Source organism: Periplaneta americana, chromosome 3, assembly GCF_040183065.1.
Source record: "Periplaneta americana isolate PAMFEO1 chromosome 3, P.americana_PAMFEO1_priV1, whole genome shotgun sequence".
NCBI classification, from domain to species: Eukaryota; Metazoa; Arthropoda; class Insecta; order Blattodea; family Blattidae; genus Periplaneta; species Periplaneta americana.
The window spans coordinates 200,004,160-200,024,704 of NC_091119.1; the positions used below are offsets into that span (position 1 = coordinate 200,004,160).

The following is a 20,545-nucleotide window of genomic DNA, read 5'->3' on the forward strand; positions in this document are numbered from 1 at the left end:
AATAAGTAGTTTCCGAGTTATCCCTTTTCGTCAGTTGTGTTCAGTTGAAGTGTTAGTGTGCATTGTGGCTGATATAATAAATAATGAGCGAAATAACAGTTCCTGACACCAATTTACTTGAATTTTTTTAGGACAATTGTATTATCAAGACTGACTTACGAACAAAAGTGTGATTTAAAAAACAAATGACCGACTCCCTTGCTGTCAATGAAGGACACAACCAAAAGACAGACGCATACTTACGTAATGATACTAATATTGTGATTTCTCTAAGTATGACAGGGAGTGAGGTAATTTTATACGTAGGCTATACGTGTCTATTTGTTAAGAGATATGTGTAAACCGTGAAATCATATTTTATTACGTATCATTTGAGGTCATGCCTTATTGGTGTTACTTACGATGTTCCAACCAATCCTCGACTGCTAACTTGAAACTGACTACTATTTATTTTAAGACTGTATTTTTGTAATACGTTTTCTCATATTGCATGAAAGACAACTTGAGTTAGCTTCCCCTGCTCAAAATTTCATGCTACGCCACTGGTAAATAGTAAAGTCAGTGTCGAGAAAGTGTCAGGTAAATAGTGTAAATAGCAATCAGTATTTGTCAAAGTGCCGGTGTGAGTATAATGTGTGTAGTGCAAGAAAAAAAATGAACAAAGAACAGAGTGCTGAGACTATAGTGAGGGTCACATAAGAACAGTTCCTAAACAGCAAATATTGCCGTCTAATCAGTGTTGCCAACTGTTACCAGATATCACACAATCCTACGTACTAAATGACTTATTTACTTACAGTACTTCATGTTGGAAGGTTATTCTACATAATTCAATAATTTGTAACTTATTTTCGTAGGCAAACTATACGAGAAAGGGATCAACATGTCAAGTACTTTGTCTAGCAATACGAAATTCATTGGTTTGACTAAACAATTGACTTACGAGACCTAACCTAAAAATGTACTTTGTTTGACCACATGAAATTATTAGTACTAACTCCGGAGACTTACCTGTTTATAGTCTTGAATTATAACCACAATGCAACACATAAAATAAATTTATGTATTAATATTAATACTGATATTAATTAATTATTAGTATTTTCAAATTTCTCTAGCTTCCAGTAACCGGCTCAGAAATCTAGTACAATTTTAATTTCATGGAACTCCAGTACCGACAAATATTATCGATATTTGTCTCGGTTGCCAACGTACCAGTTTCAAAATCACTACCATTTTTAGTATTTATCAGTACATCGAAATTCGAAACGAAGTTCAACCTGCAAACTAGAAAATCACCACAATCCACTAGCATATGTAGTAATGGGGAAAAAATGGTTAGGTTTCACCCCTTAGGGTATTGAGTAAGCAGATCCGGACTATAGTTAAAGTCTAACAGGATTATTAACCATGTCGCAAAAGTAGTATACACGACAAGCTCGCCTGGATTGGCTCACTTGAGCCATCCCTGTCGAGGGGGTTCTAACCCCATCACAGGAGGCCTGTGCCCAACATGGGACATCATGGCTAACATTCATTCATTCATTCATTCATTCATTCATTCATTAATTCATTCATTCATTCATTCACTCATTCATTCATTCACTCATTCATTCATTCATTCAACATTCATTCATTCAACATTCATTCATTCATTCAACATTCATTCATTCATTCATTCATCCATTCATTCACTCATTCATTCATTCAACATTCATTCACTCATTCATTCATTCAACATTCATTCATTCATTCACTCATTCAACATTCATTCATTCATTCACTCATTCATTCATTCATTCAACATTCATTCATTCATTCACTCATTCATTCATTCAACATTCATTCATTCATTCAACATTCATTCATTCATTCAACATTCATTCATTCACTCATTCATTCATTCAACATTCATTCATTCAACATTCATTCATTCATTCATTCAACATTCATTCATTCATTCACTCATTCATTCATTCATTCATTCATTCAACATTCATTCATTCATTCATTCATTCATTCATTCATTCAACATTCATTCATTCATTCAACATTCATTCATTCATTCATTCATTCACTCATTCATTCATTCAACATTCATTCATTCATTCACTCATTCATTCATTCAACATTCATTCACTCATTCACTCATTCATTCATTCATTCATTCAACATTCATTCATTCACTCATTCATTCATTCAACATTCATTCATTCATTCACTCATTCATTCATTCAAAATTCATTCATTCATTCACTCATTCATTCAACATTCATTCATTCATTCAACATTCATTCATTCACTCATTCATTCATTCAACATTCATTCATTCACTCATTCATTCATTCACTCATTCATTCATTCATTCATTCATTCAACATTCATTCATTCAACATTCATTCATTCAACATTCATTCATTCATTCACTCATTCATTCAACATTCATTCATTCCTTCATTCATTCATTCATTCACTCATTCATTCAACATTCATTCATTCACTCATTCATTCATTCATTCATTCACTCATTCATTCATTCAACATTCATTCATTCATTCAACATTCATTCATTCATTCACTCATTCATTCATTCAACATTCATTCATTCATTCAATTGGGCAATAGTTTACCCCAGTATATTTTGACTTCGATTGCAGCCAATGTTCTCAGCGGCCTGTACTGTGTGACTCCCACGTCTCACCCTCGAGTCCATCTCAACGTCATAGTGGACGGCACTTGGACTCAGGATGAAGCCATGCGGGTTCTAGCGTGAGTACTCAGGAGTCAACAGCTCTGTTACAGATTACTTCATGAAAGTACTAATGGAACCAGAAAAAAGTCTGTTTTGAAAACTAAAAAATACCAATGTTTGGTTGATTGACAAACTTACTCGTGTTAAATTACATAAGCAACTGTGACAACTGTTTCGGTGCTTCTTCACACCATCCTCAGAGCCTACTAGATCTCGGCGTCATCTCGAACTTCGCTGCCTATTGTAGGGGTGCGTTTGCGTGATGAAAAGTGTTGAAAAGTGGAGTCAAATAGTGTGTGTTCTGAAATTGATCTGTATGTTGAGATCTACTGCGTGTTCAGTTCAAAATGTGTCATTGCTCGCTGTATGTCGTCATGTGGCTAGTCGATGAGCCTAGAGAATTCAATCTTCCTACACTTCCGCAGAGGCGTATTACCTATATGCCAGAGAAGTTGCCTAGCAAGTACGGCGGTCTTTCTGAAGAGTACTTACCGATACGTACGGTAACGTCTATAGTGGCAGGAATGTGAACTGTTTGGAAACATGTACTGAGGCGAGTTTTTTTCTTACTGTCGGGATATGGGGAGAGGGTTAAGACGATTACTTACGTATTTGTTGACATTAACTACGACGGTCAACATGGACACGGAGCATTTGATTTCTACTGTGGAATGTTGCCGTACGCAACCGATGATAATAAATACCCTACGTACGACTTGCCCGCGCAAAACACAGTTCGAAAGAGGTTATGGTAGCACACAGACCGTACAGACCGCCATCTGTTGCTACGACGTTCAAGTTATACCGTACACGTTCTCAAGTTCAGATTGAACGCCTTGCTTAATAGGCAACTTCTCTGACATAAAAGCTGAAACTCGCTTCAAATCGCTGACTCACAACAGTGACGTCATGACATACTTTGAAATGAACACCCAGTAGTAGGATCTGAGGATGGTGTGAAGAAGCACCGAAACAGCTGTAAGCCACAGTTGCTTATGTAATTTAACACGAGTAAGTTTGCCAATCAACCAATCATTTATATATAAGTGTTAAAAGTAGTGTCGCAAGATTCAAGATGGATAAAAAACACCATTTTTTGAAACTTTGCCGTCCTCTACTGTCCATATGCCTGGGGTACAGGGTTGTCCTTTGCATCACAGATAGAGTGAAAAACAAAAAAAAAAAAAAAAACAACAACAAATGAGAAAGTATGTCTCAACTCCGTTATAATGTACTTTTTTCTGAAAGAAACTAGGCACATAAAAGCTGATAAATGAAAGTGATCATTTTCTTGATGTGTATTTCAACTGTTTCTCTTCCAGATATCTAGCGGAGAAGGCAGATGTTTGCCATTACGGCAGCAGCATGGCCGTCATCAACGGAGAGGACGGCTCTTGGATAACGAGGCAAACATTCCAAGCCTTTGATTTGTTCAAACTCAGAAATGATACCGACAATTCGACCACAGTTACTCCATGTAAGATTTCTCTTTATTTTTTGGATGTATTATTATTATTATTATTATTATTATTATTATTATTATTATTATTATTATTATTATTATTATTATTATTATTATTGACACAGATGCATTATAGGGGCCAATCTCCTTATTGGTTGAATGGTATGAATGCTACTATCGATATGTATTGTTGTTATAATCGACATAAAATATGTTGCCAACTTCTAAATTAACAGTCAGTTTTATATTGTTGACTTGCAGCCTACTTCAAAATGGAAATAACGGCAGTAATAGTAAAATATATTTTTCCCTGGACCAAAAATATAATACAAAGTGACTAAAATCACATCAGTAGTAACAAACTGTTTAATTTTTTTTATTTTTTTTTTAATTTGGTAGCATTTAATGCTTATCGAATATCGAATGCTAAAAATGCTAATCGAACCATTACTTCCGCTGACCTTTTTTTTTTTTTTTTTTGCTTATAATGTGTGATGGGTGGCCCCTATAATGCATCTGTTCCTTATCGAAATTTTGGATTAAGCAGGGAAAGGAATGCAAGCAGGAAAACCACGTCATAGCCCCTCTTCATCCTTTACTGTCCACCGCTTTGTTCAGTTTCGAGGTCTAATTCATTCACTAATGTTAATGCAAGTTGTACTGTATATTGTACACACTGAGTTTCTAAATAATGTCGTATTAAATTGAGTTTCACTTCAAATATATAGCCCATAATTTTTGTCCACTTTTTCCATGGATACTATATAATATATAATACAGTCCATTATACCTTTGCAGGCCTAAAAAAAAAAACTTTTATAAATCCTAGGCCCAAAAAATCTTGCTGTTTCTTTACTTCTAATTATATTTATTTAATTGACAACAACTTACCTTCAGCTTGTTTGGCTTTAATAACATCTCCAGAAGGAATTTAGTTTTCAACAGATCTTAACATCATTTCCAACATAACAGAACATTTTTATTAAATTCAGAGACTGGTAACTTAACAAAAAGAAATAATAGCATCATGCATGGCCTCCCTCAACGGATAATTTTTATTCTACGTATTCTTTTTTTTTCTAGTATACACAGTCCCTAGATACCAAAACAAAACACGCTAAACAAGACGTACAAACACAAAGCGAATTTATAACTTAAAATTCTTATCAAAAAAACTTCAATTTATCCAATTACGGACAAGTGCGTCCAAAATAATGCGTGAACCTTTGGCGAAATTTCATGTTTAAACCTCGGGCCAGAGGCCATGGGCAGCAATCCCATAGCCTTCGCTATAAACATCTTCATTTCGCCTTTGATACATAAGTCACTATTTCTTCCACTTATCTTTCTTTGGCGTGTTCGGGTTATCCGGAATTTCGAATTACCGGAGTTCTGCTGTATTATTACTGTTATATTATTATTATTACTATTATTACCATTATTATTATTATTATTATTATTATTATTATTATTATTATTATTATTAGCAGTAGCAATAATAGTAGCAGCAGCAGCAGTGCAGGATTTACTGTTATTCGTAGCTTACTTCATTCCATTCATACACTTAATTAAATCTTACAGTAAATTGTATTTATTTATCCTAATGCCATTACCTTAAGGCCCGTAACACACTTGCAGAGTTTTCGCTAGCGAGAAATGTGTTGCGAGAAAGAGGCGAAGAGCCTTCCTCCACACACTTGGAGAGTTCTCGCTATCACAGATCACACCTCGCTATGATCAGCTATGCACTGTCTTCATGCAGAAAGCATTTTTCTGATTATAGTAATCACTCGTTGGGGGAAATATTATAGGTTATGTATTTACGTATATTGTCGTACTTAAATATATAACCTGTAAGTATATTGTCGTACTTTACAAATTACGTACGAACGCTATGTTGAATCTGAGTATTCAGGTGATGAGGAAATGGAGTTACATGAACATATTTTGTTAATGAAAAGAAAAAGTAGGCCTAAAATTAAAGCCACAAATATCTGAAAATCACATTGTATCTTACGAAAATAAGGGCGAGTTTTGGACACTGGTTTCGATTTGAATGATGATACGTTTAGGCATTATTTCAGGTTGAATGGACCACAGTTTTTTGCCATTCATGATATGATAAAGGATTCTTTGCTATGTTCTGATTAAAATTATGTGAACTGTTAAAACATATAGATACATTATTTCAAATGTTTAATTAGTACTATTAAATCTCATCAAAATAAAACATAGCCCTATTTATTTTGAGATAATCTGATATTTGTCTCCAGATTTCTTCTTTAAGTTTCGTGTTTTTATAGTTTTCATCCCGTGTATCATATAAATAGGCCTACGGGTGACATCGTGCAAGTTCGACAAGTTTCTGACTGCAATTATCAGCCATCTTACCTCATTTTCAAATAGAAACAAAACAATTCATCGCCACCTGTGATATCTTTTTCTACATTCAATCGCCATAAAGAGTATAAATGTCAAACATCTTTGATAAATGTGTCAAGAAAATTCGCTGAGCTACCGATTCCAGCGAGAAACTCGCGCGAGGTTTTTGCCTCGAGCGAGAATCTCTTCCAGTGTGTGGACGTCCATTTGAATCCATGTTATTAATTTTTTAATTTTCTCGCAACACATTTCTCGCAGGCGAAAACTCTGCAAGTGTGTTACGGGCCTAAGTCACTACTTTTTCCACTTATCTTTGTTTGGCGTGTTCGGGTTATCCGGGATTTCGGATTACCGGAGTTCTGCTGTATTATTATTATTATTATTATTATTATTATTATTATTATTATTATTATTATTATTATTATTATCATTAGTAGTAGTATTAGTATTGCAGGATTTACTGTTATTCGTAGCTTACTTCATTCCATTCATACACTCACTTAAATCTTACAGTAAATTGTATTTATTTATCCTAATTCCATTACCCTAATTCTTGTATGAATTTTATACGCGATCATAGGAATAACCTCAAATCCCCCGTCACTTTTATCTTACAAACTAGCTTTACCGAGTTTCGAAGCATTTGTATTTGAATTGTTACAAAATGATTTTAGTATATAGATGTATTTTTTTCATTCATTCCACTGCACTGCTCGGAAACAAAGCCGGTCTCGTTGGCTCGGTGCTGTAGAGTTTTGCAATAGGCTGGAACGAAAGAAGCAATATGTCAGTACAGAGTATCCAGTTAAAATCTCTGACCTAATATTTTATTCTATCATCTGCATACAGTGACCTTGTACTAACATTAATTTATCATATTTCAACCTTTAGGCTATTAAAAAGTGTAATTTTTGCTGTAATTTCGTTATATTTCTGTAAAATCTCCATACTTATTATCATCTGAAATAAACATTGAGATATCTATTGTCAAATGTTTTACAACCTCTTGGAAAACAATCCAGCATTGCTTTTGAGGACTTCCGTTTGCTCCCACCTGCACTTTTTCACAGACGAAACAATGTGTCAAGACAACAGTTTGTTTTCCCACGTAAGCAGAATGTACAGAACATAATGGACTCTCGTGTAGATAATTCGGGTGCCGGGACCCATTGCGTGATGAACGAAGATATTTACTGGAGTAGTTCATGTACTACGGACAGCGTTCTCTGTAATGACGTACATCGTGACAAACATTTCTCAGTTTATTCTTCTCCGATGACCAAGAGTTTTGTAAACAAACAGTGAGGGTGACCTACAAAATGAATTGTTCAGGCTCCATTACATTATAATGAAAATTCTTCTGAAAACAACATTATGGCACTCCAAGAGAGAAATTCTGTCCTGTGAACATTTTTTTTTCTTTCATATCCGTGAGGTCATCGTCACGGAGCGAGTTTAATCCTCAAGGCATAGGTAAACGATGTAGGCCATGTCTGTTGACATTGGGTATTCTTTTGTTTTGTCAACAAATGAATGCAGCAGTGTATTAAAAACAAGAAATAAATGTCATCCATGTTATTACAACCAAACTTCATTCAGTTTTCTTAAATATTTCTTAAGGGCGAAATGAATGTTACAACAGAATGTTTCAAATTATTTTTAAAACTTATTTTCGCACAGGAATTATAGTTGGGGAATAGTAGGCGTTATGATGTTGATAATTGGTGAGTAAATTTCTTACCAATTGGACACAATTCCAGCAATTTACTCGACGAAACCTTCTAAGAATTGTTTAAAAATAAATTAAATATTTTCTTGTTCACGTGGCAAAATAATAGAGATTTTTAAAAGCGGACATAATTAAAAAATATAATAATTCTAAGAACCAATGTCGGACATTCAAAAGTACCTCATGTTATTAAATCAGTAAATATCGTCTGTCATTTGTTAACCTCTGCAAGCAAGTTTATGACATAGTGAAGGTAAAAACAAGCGCCAGATGCTCTTATTAAAAATTAAATACGGGGCATATTCACTACGTCAATGTATACAAGAAGAACCCTACGTGATGTCATTAATTTAATTTTTGGGGTTTATTCTTTGAGATATTTCAAACAAAAAAATTAATACAATTCTGCTCGTTTTTGCTTCTTTCAGACATAAAAATTGTTTATATGACACATTTCATAGCGTGTTTCGGGAAAGCCATTGATTTGATTTCCAATATTCTCAGTCAATTTAAGAGAGCAGAGTATTATGATGATAAATGATTGAAAGAATTTTAGTTTTGTCCTTTAAATGTGCAGAAATTTGATCCTAACAAATATTACTTTTTAAAATTCCTTTTCAGAACCACTCAGCCTAGTGTGTTATGAATTCATCTATTCATTACCATTCTAGGGCCAACCAGGCTGAACTTGAAGCTCTCTCTGGCCGTACTCAGCACTTACTTAGCTCAAAGAGTAGCTGAAGAGAGAAGAAGGGGCGTGATCGGCGACTTCAGCCACGTGATCGTGGTGCTTGGATACAGCTCTACCATCAGTGACGACGACTACAGTCAGAGTGTCAAAATCGTGACCACTTTCAAGCAGAACAATCCAGGTAACGTGCGGCATAGGTTCAAACACTGCTGTGAGTAACTGTTGAGAGATGACAGCATCAGGAAATATTAAGAGTAGTTATCACACGTGTGATAGTGTTAAGTTACGAGAACAGCACAAGCAAAAATTGGACTGGCGAAGTGTGAACGTATACAGATCAATTGAAAAGACAGACTCTGGGGGAAATTATGAAGTTAATTAATGTATGATTGAAGGGAAGGGAAGGGAAGGGAAGGGAAGGGAAGGGAAGGGAAGGGAAGGGAAGGGAAGGGAAGGGAAGGGAAGGGAAGGGAAGGGACGGAAAGGAAAAGAAACGAAAGGAGGGGAAGGGAGAGAAACGGAAGGAGGGAATGGAAAGGGAATAAGAGGAAAGGAGAGGAAAGGAAAGGAAAGGAAAGGAAAGCGAAGGGAAGGGAAGGGACGGCGAGGGAAGGAGAGGGAAGGAAAGGGACGGAAAGGGGAAGGGGGAAAGGGGGAGGGAAGGGAAAGGAAAGGAAAGGGACGGAAAGGAAAGGAAAAGAAACGAAAGGAGGGGAAGGGAGAGAAACGGAAGGAGAGGAATGGAAAGGGAATAAGAGGAGAGGAAAGGAAAGGAAAGGAAAGGAAAGGAAAGGAAAGGAAAGGAAAGGAAAGGAAAGGAAAGGAAAGGAAAGGAAAGGAAAGCGAAGGGAAGGGAAGGAAAGGGAAGGGACGGCGAGGGAAGGAGAGGGGAGGAAAAGGACGGAAAGGGGAAGGGGGAAAGGGAAAGGAAAGGAAAGGAAAGGAAAGGAAAGGAAAGGAAAGGAAAGGGAAATGAAGGGACGGGAAGGGAAGGGAAAGGGACGGAAAGGAAAAGAAACGAAAGGAGGGGAAGGGAGAGAAACGGAAGGAGAGGAATGGAAAGGGAATAAGAGGAAAGGAAAGGAAAGGAAAGAAACGGAAGGAGGGGAAAGAAAAGGGAAGGAGAGGAAAAGAAATGAAAGGGAAGTAAAGGGAAAGATGGGATGGGAAAAAAACGGAAGAAGATGAAAGGAAAAGGGAGGAGGGGAACGGAAAGGGAAGAAAGGGAAGGAGGAGGAGGGAAATGGAAGGAGGGGAAGGAAAAGGAAGGAAAGAAAGAAGAAATGAAGTAGTTAATTAAGTAACGAGTGAGTGACTCTGTGTATGAATAAACGAGGCAATAAATTACAAAGGACAAAATGAATGAATGAATGAATGAATGAATGAATGAATGAATGAATGAATGAATGAATGAATGAATGAATGAATATGAAGATTCATTAATAGATAATTAAGTAATGAACGTAATGAATGAATGACTGTGCATTAATGAACTAGCGGCTAAGTCATTGAAACACAATAAGAATGAAGGGATGGATGGATGGATGGATGGATGGATGGATGGATGGATGGATGGATGGATGGATGGATGGATGGATGGATGGATGGATGGATGGATGGATGATCCTGCCAGGACAGGGCTGAGCATCGAGAGCTCATCCAGACTCTAAACAGGGTCGCTTAATGTTCATCCGTCACAGAATCAACGCTGCGCGGTGTTCGGCGGGGAAGAAAGGGGATGAAGAGAAATCATATGGCTCCCCGTGAGAGAGTAGAATCCGCTCTTGCTGCCCAGCCCTGTACCAGGAGAATCCTATGGAATGTATTATCAAGGCGAAACACGCCAAGAACCTAAAACCTTGAAGTATGATGGTAATGGAGAATCTCACATTGTCCCTAATTATGAAATTGTAATGTTTAACTACTAACTGGTGCTTGATTTCCAGACGTAAGATTCGTGTACCTGACATCCGATATCAACTACGATCGCTTCAAGCAGTTGTCGGTCATCGACGACCAATACGTCGACATGGCGACCGCAGCGTCCGACAGCAGTCCTGAGTCGGTCGTCACCAAAGTGGTCAACAGTGTTTTAACAGGTGGGTGCTTGTTTAACTTGTGCTACTATTGCGCATATGCGGTAAACAAGAGTGTCTGTATGCTACTTGGATACAGTCGTGCGAAACTTGTTGCCTACATATCTGTAGACCTCCATCAAGACTCGGACAGTTTTTTTTTCTGGAATTGTACAGATGTGGACACATTATTAGACTAAATTAATTATGTGTGTAACAAGGCTGTATTTATCGGTAGAAATAATGAACAAAAATATATTTTGCACAGAAATAATGAATAGAAAATGGAGTCTGGAGGTTACTAACATTTTGTGAACATTCCCTTATTCTTTATTAACACGTTGATTTTGTCAGGGATGCTGGAAACCAAAGTTTGACACTTTCTTTGAATATCAGAATCATTTAGCCAGATATCAGACAGTGCTTAAATGAGTCCATGTTTTGTTGCAAGCATCTTTTTGTTCATTTTCTTCTTCAGTATAGATCACAGATTTTCAATTTCGTTCATGTCCCGTCTTCTTGCAGGCCATAGGAGAAGAGACTCTTGAATATCTTCTGCAGTATATAATTAAAACATCAGTAGTACCAACACAACCAGACAAAATATACTTAACCATTGGAAAAATATACCATAAGATGTAAACAATCATATTTGCAACAATAGAGACTCTGTGAATTATACTGATAGTTGATATGACGAATTATATTATGCTTCCAAGAAAAACGTTTTAGTCTAATAATTTGTCCACGTCTGTACATAATGGTTCAGTAAGCTAGCGTGTCATAGAGGGACGTTGGTGGCTCTATATTTCCTCCTTTCCGACTTGCGTCTACTGTCAATGAGTGCACACGGTTGCCACGTCTTCCTCTCACACATTTTCTTACCGATATTCAATGAAATTACTGCCAAACTTTCGATGTTATAAAACAAACCGATAAGGACACATTTTGTTGGTATTTGCTCTACAAAATCCCCCAAACATCACCTCTCTAACAAGCCACCGGCGTAGCTCAGTCGGCTGAGGCGCTTGCCTGCCGATCCGGAGTTGCACTCGGTCATGAGTTCGATTCCTGCATGGGCTGATTACCTGGTTTGGTTTTTTCCGAGGTTTTCCCCAACCGTAAGGCGAATGTCAGGTAATCTATGGCGAATAAGTCTCATTTCGCCAAATATCATCTCGCTATCACGAATCCCATCGAGGCTAAATCTGTGTTGTTTTGGGTAAAGTGAGATAAGTCATAAAAAAAGTTTGGAGATAAATGAAAATTAAGCTTAGGGTCCTTAAGTAAATGATTTTCTACACAAATAAAAGACATCAATTGCTAGCATTATTTTCATTTTTGAACACCCACTTGTATAATTTAACTTGTGTGTTCGTCTGGGGAACAAAATTCCATCTGCACAAAAAAAAAAAAAATGATTTATTCCACTTTGCCCGAACACCACAGAAATAATCTAGTAGTTGATACAGCGTCGTTAAATAATCAACTAAAAAAACCTCTCCCACGTCTCCAGTTTTCTTGGAATACGCATTAAAAATGCAACTGAAATGTTACTTCTCTCAAAGGTCACAAAAGGCCGCAATACTAGACTTTCATGTTTAACTCCCTGTCCTGATTCGTCTATGAAAAGGGGATCCTATTTAGTCACCTTCCATCCTATACAAACACGGTTGTTTCTTTAAATAAATAATGAAGTTTGTGTTCCAAAGTTGACAGATAATTTCTCACTGTAGGCCTATGTTTACACATTTCGTATCAATTCAGTTCTTGATCATGCTCCTACGATATTCCTTCCACCTCCCCACCACCGTAAATGAAACCATTCACTGTGACTCGATTTCTGTACATGTAAGGACGACCTGAACAACTACCGTCCAATCAGTCTGATGTCAAATGTCTACAAGCTGTTCTCTAAGATAATCACAAGGAGACTCACGAAAGTACTGGATGACAACCAAGCTCCAGACCAGGCAGGATTTCGCTCAGGTTACAGCACGGTGGATCATCTACAGACAATCAACCAGGTCATAGAAAAAACGGACGAATTCAATATTCCCCTCTATCTCGCATTTATAGATTTCAAGAAAGCATTTGACTCGGTAGAACACTCCTGTGTATTACAGGCGCTGAGAAACCAGGGAGTCGAGCACAAATATATCAACATCCTAACTAAGCTCTACGGAGACTCGCACGCCATCGTGATGACAGAACGAGAAGGACAAACATTCAGAATAGGAAGAGGAGTCCGACAAGGGGATCCGATCTCACCAAAGCTATTTACTAGCCTCCTGGAAGACATATTCCGTAAGCTAAAGTGGGAGAAAAGACATGGAATCAATATAAACGGATATCGGCTGACGAACCTAAGATTCGCGGACGACATCGTACTTTTCGCTAAAAACGCCACCGACCTACAAGAGATGATACAGGAACTAAGCGATTGCAGCGCACACGCAGGCCTAAGCATGAACATGGAAAAAACCCAAGTCATGACGAACAGCCAACCACAACCAATCCAAGTCAACGCAACCGGATTACAGTACGTGGAGGAATACATCTATCTGGGCCAATTGGTCGGATTCAAAAGCTGCATGACGAGAGAACTAAAAAGAAGAATTGCATCAGCATGGAGAGCTTTCTGGTCACTGCAATTCATACTCCTTGACAAGAAACTGAACCGCAAACTACAGCTGGAGGTGCTGCAATCCTGTATCTTCCCAACCTTACTGTACGGCTGTCAGACCTGAACCAGAAGACGCAGATTCAGGTCTGCCAACGCAAAATGGAGAGGAAAATCCTAGGACTCTCCCTCAGAGACAAGATTTCCAACACCAGACTCAAGCAGATGACAAACACCAGAGACATGGCACACCAAGGGGAACGCCTGAAATGGAAATGGGGAGGCCACGTGTCGAGACTCCAAGGCTGCAGATGGGCGCATATTTCCACCACGTGGGACCCACGCATCGGGAGGCGAAACCGAGGAAGACCTGGGACCAGATGGGCGGACTTCTTCAAGAGCCTAGCTGGACCCCTGTGGTCCAGAACAGCCAAGAACCGAGAAGAATGGAGATCGCTACAGTTTGCCAGTATCGAGTGAGAGCGCAAGTGTACACACACAAACGACGAACAAAACTTATATAGAACAGAATCTACAGTCATGCGGATTAGCTCACCGCATGATCTCTAAAGAGCTCCCCTTTTAGGAGGCCATAGCCCTTCACGGGAAATCCAAAGGCTATTTCATTCATTCATTCATTCATTCATTCATTTCATTCATTCATTCATTCATTCATTCATTCATTCATTCATTCATTCATTCATTCATTCATTCAAGGAATGGTGAAGTTTCTCCCTTAATCGTTGCTGTGTTTCTCTGTTGTCCAGTGCCCAGCAGAATAATGACTGCGTACTGTCTTGGTGACGATGCGGAAGGATACCGCGACGAATTTGAGGACTACGTGACCCCCGATCAACCACGGACGTACAGAATACACCCCGTCTTCCTAGAAGGCGCAGGTGATATCAGTATTCAGGTAAGAGCAACCGAAACATCCGGATATTAAAAACAACAACAACAACAACAACAATAATAATAATAATAATAATAATAATAATAATTGACTCATTAAAAGTTATCTGCCCCAGGGCAGGTTTTTCACTGCAAACCCAGCATTCTCCAATATTTCCTATTTTCTGCCTTCCTCTTAGTCTCCACATATCTTAATGTCGTCTATCATCTGATATCTTCTTCTACCCCGAACTTTTCTTCCCGTTCACCATTCCTTTCAGTGGATCCCTCAGTAGGCAGTTTCTTCTTAGCCAGTGACCCAGCCAATTTCTTATTCTGTCTGTCCACTTCACACGCTCCATTCTTCTCCATATCCACATTTCAAATGCTTCTATTCGATCCTCATCACTTCGTCGTAAAGTCCATTTTTCTGCCTCATACAATGCCACACTCCACACAAAGCACTTCACTAGTCTCTTCTTTAGTTCTTTTTTCCAGAGGTCCGCATAAGATGCTCTTTTTTCTATTAAAAGCTTCCTTTGCCATTGCTATCCTCCTTTTGACTTCCTGGCAGCAGCTCATGTTACTGTTTATAGTACACACCAAGTATTTGAAGCTGTCCACTTGCTCTACTGCCTCATTTAGAATTCGCAAGTTTACCTTCTTGATGATGATGATGATGATGATGATGATGATGATGATGATGATGATGATGATACTTACTTACTTACAAATGGCTTTTAAGCAACCCGAAGGTTCATTGCCGCCCTCACATAAGCCCGCCATTGGTCCCTATCCTGAGCAAGATTAATCCATTCCCTATCATCATATCCCACCTCCCTCAAATCCATTTTAATATTATCTTCCCATCGACGTCTCGGCCTCCCTAAAGGTGTTTTTCCCTCCGGCCTCCCAACTAACACTCTATATGCATTTCTGGATTCGCCCATACGTGCTACATGCCCTGCCCATCTCAAACGTCTGGATTTAATGTTTCTAATTGTGTTAGGTGAAGAATACAATGCGTGCAGTTCTGTGTTGTGTAACTTTCTCCATTCTCCTGTAACTTCATCCCGCTTAGCCCCAAATATTTTCCTAAGCACCTTATTCTCAAACACCCTTAACCTATGTTCCTCTCTCAAAGTGAGAGTCCAAGTTTCACAACCATACAGAACAACCGGTAATATAACTGTTTTATAAATTCTAACTTTCAGGTTTTTGGACAGCAGACTGGATGATAAAAGCTTCTCAACTGAATAATAACAGGCATTTCTCATATTTATTCTGCGTTTAATTTCCTCCCGAGTGTCATTTATATTTGTTACTGTTGCTCCAAGATATTTGAATTTTTCCACCTCTTAGAAGGATAAATCTCCAATTTTTATATTTCCATTTCGTACAATATTCTGGTCACGAGACATAATCATATACTTTGTCTTTTCGGCATTTACTTCCAAACCGATCGCTCTACTTGCTTCAAGTAAAATTTCTGTGTTTTCCCTAATCGTTTGTGTATTTTCTCCTAACATAGATGATGATGATGATGATGATGATAATAATAATAATAATAATAATAATAATAATAGTAATACCTCCTTCGTCTGCTTCTTCTCTTTTCCTTTGACATGCGCACAGTGGGTCAAATTACGAATCTGCCTAGACAAAAGTATTTTTCTTCATTATCAAAAGTCATTTATTTATTCCTTGTATATTATTCACAGTAACTGTTCTTAAATTCCCTGCTCTAGAAACCACGTATAGGATATATGGTACTTACAACTCCTGTACAAGTTTTCAAGAAAATCTGTAGACAGGAGGAAAGTTATTAATTTTGTTTAAATCATTATGTATAAAGGGATAGTTCCTTCCTCACAAACGTAATGAAAACTTGTACAAAAAAATGTATGCTACCTGTAACTCTTGTACAAAGTTCCATAAAAATCTGTTATGTAGGAGAAAAGTTTTGTTTTTTTTCCCTGTATGTATACGGTGCATATTTATGGTGGCGTGGAAGAGAAGGCCTGATGGTCTTAACACAACCAGAATAAATAAATTTATTATTATTATTATTATTATTATTATTATTATTATATAAAAGTTATTAATTTTCTCTAAAACCGCACTCTCTAAAGGGATAGTTCTTCTAACAGAAAAGTAATTATACAAACAATAGCTATATGCTCCCTGCAACTTCTGTATAAATGTTCATGAAAGTCTGATAGATAAGAGAAAAGTAATTAATTTTATCTAAAACCACCCCTGTAAGGGGGTAGTTCTTCTTATACAAATGAAGAGTCCACTGCAAGAATGATGGATGTCACTTTCCTGTCGAAAATGAACCAAGACTGTCAATGCATAGCTTAAGACATATAGAATGTACATACAGAGTTATATAGCATTAACACTGATAGTCATTGTCCAGTAATGATCGGAAAATCACAGTTAAGCTTTGAGCGCTAAGCATTTCAAACTTTCAATTGCTTCTCCTGCAAAATGTATTCCGAATGACATCCATCATTCTTGCAGTGGACTCTTCAAATATAATGAGAGTTTTACATAAAAAGTATATGCTACCTGTAGCTCCTGTGCAAAGTTTCATGAAAACCGTTTGGTAGGAGAAAAGTTATTAATTTTGTCTAAAACAACCCCCTATAAAAGGATAGTTCTTCTTACACAAACGTAATGAGAGTTCGTATACAAAAAAAAAGTTTGCTATCTGTAACTCCTGTGCAAAGTTTCATGAAAACCGTTTGGTAGGAGAAATGTTATTAATTTTGTCTAAAACAACCCCCTATAAAAGGATAGTTCTTCTTACTCAAACGTAATGAGAGTTCGTATACAAAAAAAAAGTTTGCTACCTGTAACTCCTGTGCAAAGTTTCATGAAAACCGTTTGGTAGGAGAAATGTTATTAATTTTGTCTAAAACAACCCCCTATAAAAGGATAGTTCTTCTTACTCAAACGTAATGAGAGTTCGTATACAAAAAAAAAAGTTTGCTACCTGTAACTCCTGTGCAAAGTTTCATGAAAACCGTTTGGTAGGAGAAAAGTTATTAATTTTGTCTAAAACAACCCCCTGTAAAAGGATAGTTCTTCTTACACAAACGTAATGAGAGTTCGTATACAAAAAAATAGTTTGCTACCTGTAGCTCCTGTGCAAAGTTTCATGAAAACCGTTTGGTAGGAGAAAAGTTATTAATTTTATCTAAAACAACCCCCTATAAAAGGATAGTTCTTCTTACACAAACGTAATGAGAGTTCGTATACAAAAAAATAGTTTGCTACCTGTAGCTCCTGTGCAAAGTTTCATGAAAACCGTTTGGTAGGAGAAAAGTTATTAATTTTATCTAAAACAACCCCCTATAAAAGGATAGTTCTTCTTACACAAACGTAATGAGAGTTCGTATACAAAAAAATAGTTTGCTACCTGTAGCTCCTGTGCAAAGTTTCATGAAAACCGTTTGGTAGGAGAAAAGTTATTAATTTTATCTAAAACAACCCCCTATAAAAGGATAGTTCTTCTTACACAAACGTAATGAGAGTTCGTATACAAAAAAAAAAAGTTTGCTACCTGTAACTCCTGTGTAAAGTTTAATGAAAATCTGTATTTAATGATGCCAAGATTTCCATTATAGTTGGAGCGTTTTCTTTTTTTTGTGATCAGTTCCAAGGAAGCGGATACGGCGAGTTACTTGTGTGCGTGTCGCGGGACGTGGCGGCCGTGGGCACGGACTGCAGCGAGGTGACGGGTCTGGAGCAGACCGACATCAAGATTCCTGCCCCGTGCGCCAGCTACTCCTTCCGGTGTCCTCCGGTGTACTTAACAGTGACTGCCACGCGCACCTCGGTGCATTGTGCAGGTACGTGCCTACTGTATTGATGAAATAACTGCGATCGTAAACGATGAAAATAGTAGTGAAAATCTTTTACTCTGAGGAATCTCCCACAGTTACTCTGCAATTCAGAGCAGATTGCACACGTTTGCTATTATTGGTTCAGAGGTTATGTCATTAAAATTGTAAAGGTTCATATGGATCGCTCTGTAGAATAATCGTTATTAATAGACTTCGTGGAATTGCCACGAGAATCGTAAGGTTTTTTTATTACGCACGCGGTATAGACTGTATGAGAAGGGAGCGTGCAACGGATGGAGTATGCCTCTGATGTAAACACAGAGCAGTATACTGCGGTTACAATAAAACCTGTATCCTGCATTCAAGAAATATAATGAATGATCATTGAAGTAGGAAATGTCTAAACATGTAAATACACAATTATTTTGTAGTGAGATATATTAACTCTTAAAATTTAATGTAAGATACTCACATCATCCTTGAATATGTGCATTGCAGTGAACAGTTACGTACATTTTGAGCGACTGCAAAGTGAACCTCCTCCGATGGTCACTCAAACAGTTTTTATACTGGGAAAATGTACGTTCAACATCACACGATGTAATACGTGCATATTTGAAGAACGGAAAGTCACTACTTTTTAGTACACCAACTTCAGACGTCTTGTCGTGACCTGATAGTACATCATTTATAATACGAAGTTGTGAATAGGCAGAATTTTTAGCAATAATGTTTCTCAACTTACATTTCACTTTTTCTGAAATTACTGAATTGTTATTTTGGATAACGGTTTGTGATACTTTATCCACTATATTAAGGGCTTCTGAGAGTTGTAGTTTAGACGATTCTAACAGAGTGATGCTTTTGGACACGATTTTAAAATTAGAATCAATGAACAGAATATCTTCCAATAGCTGTTCAGAAGAGAATGATTTTACAGCTGCAACAGCAGAACTGTCTGTGCTATCCAATGCATCAATTACCTCCATTATTTTGCCGTAATATTCTGCATAATAATTAACAGCATCCAACCACGTTTCCAAACGGGTCAAGACTGGCTGCGGGGGTAACGGTATTCCAGGGGCAATTTTTTGGGACAGCAACACTCTCATTGTAGTATGTTTGATTGAATTCTTGTCTGCACTGAACAAATGTTAAGCTTTGACTGTTTCAACCACAGTAATGCAAAAACAAGTGCTTACATAGGTATACATTAGCTGTAGCTGCTCTATCTATTTGGACAGGTCACAACTCTTAACATGAACTGCTTATACTACGAGACCGGGCGGTCGCTCACCTCCTCTATACTACCGTACATCGGCAACCTGATTGCATGCTGCGTGTGGCAATTCAACGAAGTCTAGTTATTAAAAAGAATTATTACGAGTAGAGGGTCATTTACGACGGGGGCAGGGTAGGGCAATATTTTCTTTCCTGTATTTACAGATTAAAAAAATAATAATTGAGTAATACTACTAAAGAAAAATGTGAATACTGTACCTTTAATATTAAAGTAATACCACTTTTATAAAAAACATTTTAGAAATGTCAATTGTGTTTTCAGCCATTTTTCTGTGATTTTCGTTTCTGAAAAACCATGAAATATGGCCATTTAATGGAAGAAAAACCAAAAAGAGATCGTCGTGACGGGCTACAGTTTTACTGAACCATTGGTAATCATGTTAGGGCCTACCAGTGGTTCATTTTAGAGGAAATAGAGAAGAAATATGCCACGCGATATACCCTATAAGGTCTTCCTTGCCCCCCCCCACAAGCAAAAATTAAAATGACGTCCATGATTACGTTAAATAAAAATGATAACAAATGCAATGCATACTCTTGACTGCTTTCAGAGGATGACTGTCGATATCCGGACCAAGTGAGATTCCTGCTGCGTCATGAAGGCCTGAGATGTGTAGAAGACCCCAGCACACAGGGCAGCCGCGATTCCGCGCATCAGTCAAGCAGTAGCATCACCCTGTATATAGCTGTAGTTATTTTCATGTTATCAACTGTAGTGAGGCATGTTTGAAATTAACCTCAGTTTGGCAATAAGAATCTTGTAATATAATTTATTATAAACTTC

At 37.5% G+C, this 20,545-nt stretch overlaps 1 protein-coding gene across 1 annotated transcript in view; it reads left to right on the plus strand.

Annotated features, from left to right (window-relative positions):
• LOC138696958 (uncharacterized) overlaps nt 1-20,545 on the plus strand; it is a 47,808-nt gene extending 27,263 nt beyond the window's left edge. Inside the window, exons 9-15 of the mRNA XM_069822489.1 lie at nt 2,658-2,769; nt 4,075-4,229; nt 8,997-9,197; nt 10,963-11,115; nt 14,482-14,630; nt 18,270-18,465; nt 20,313-20,545. Of these exons, the coding sequence (XP_069678590.1) occupies nt 2,658-2,769; nt 4,075-4,229; nt 8,997-9,197; nt 10,963-11,115; nt 14,482-14,630; nt 18,270-18,465; nt 20,313-20,491 (1,145 nt within the window). The 3' untranslated portion in view covers nt 20,492-20,545. The remainder of the gene's footprint in view (nt 1-2,657; nt 2,770-4,074; nt 4,230-8,996; nt 9,198-10,962; nt 11,116-14,481; nt 14,631-18,269; nt 18,466-20,312) is intronic.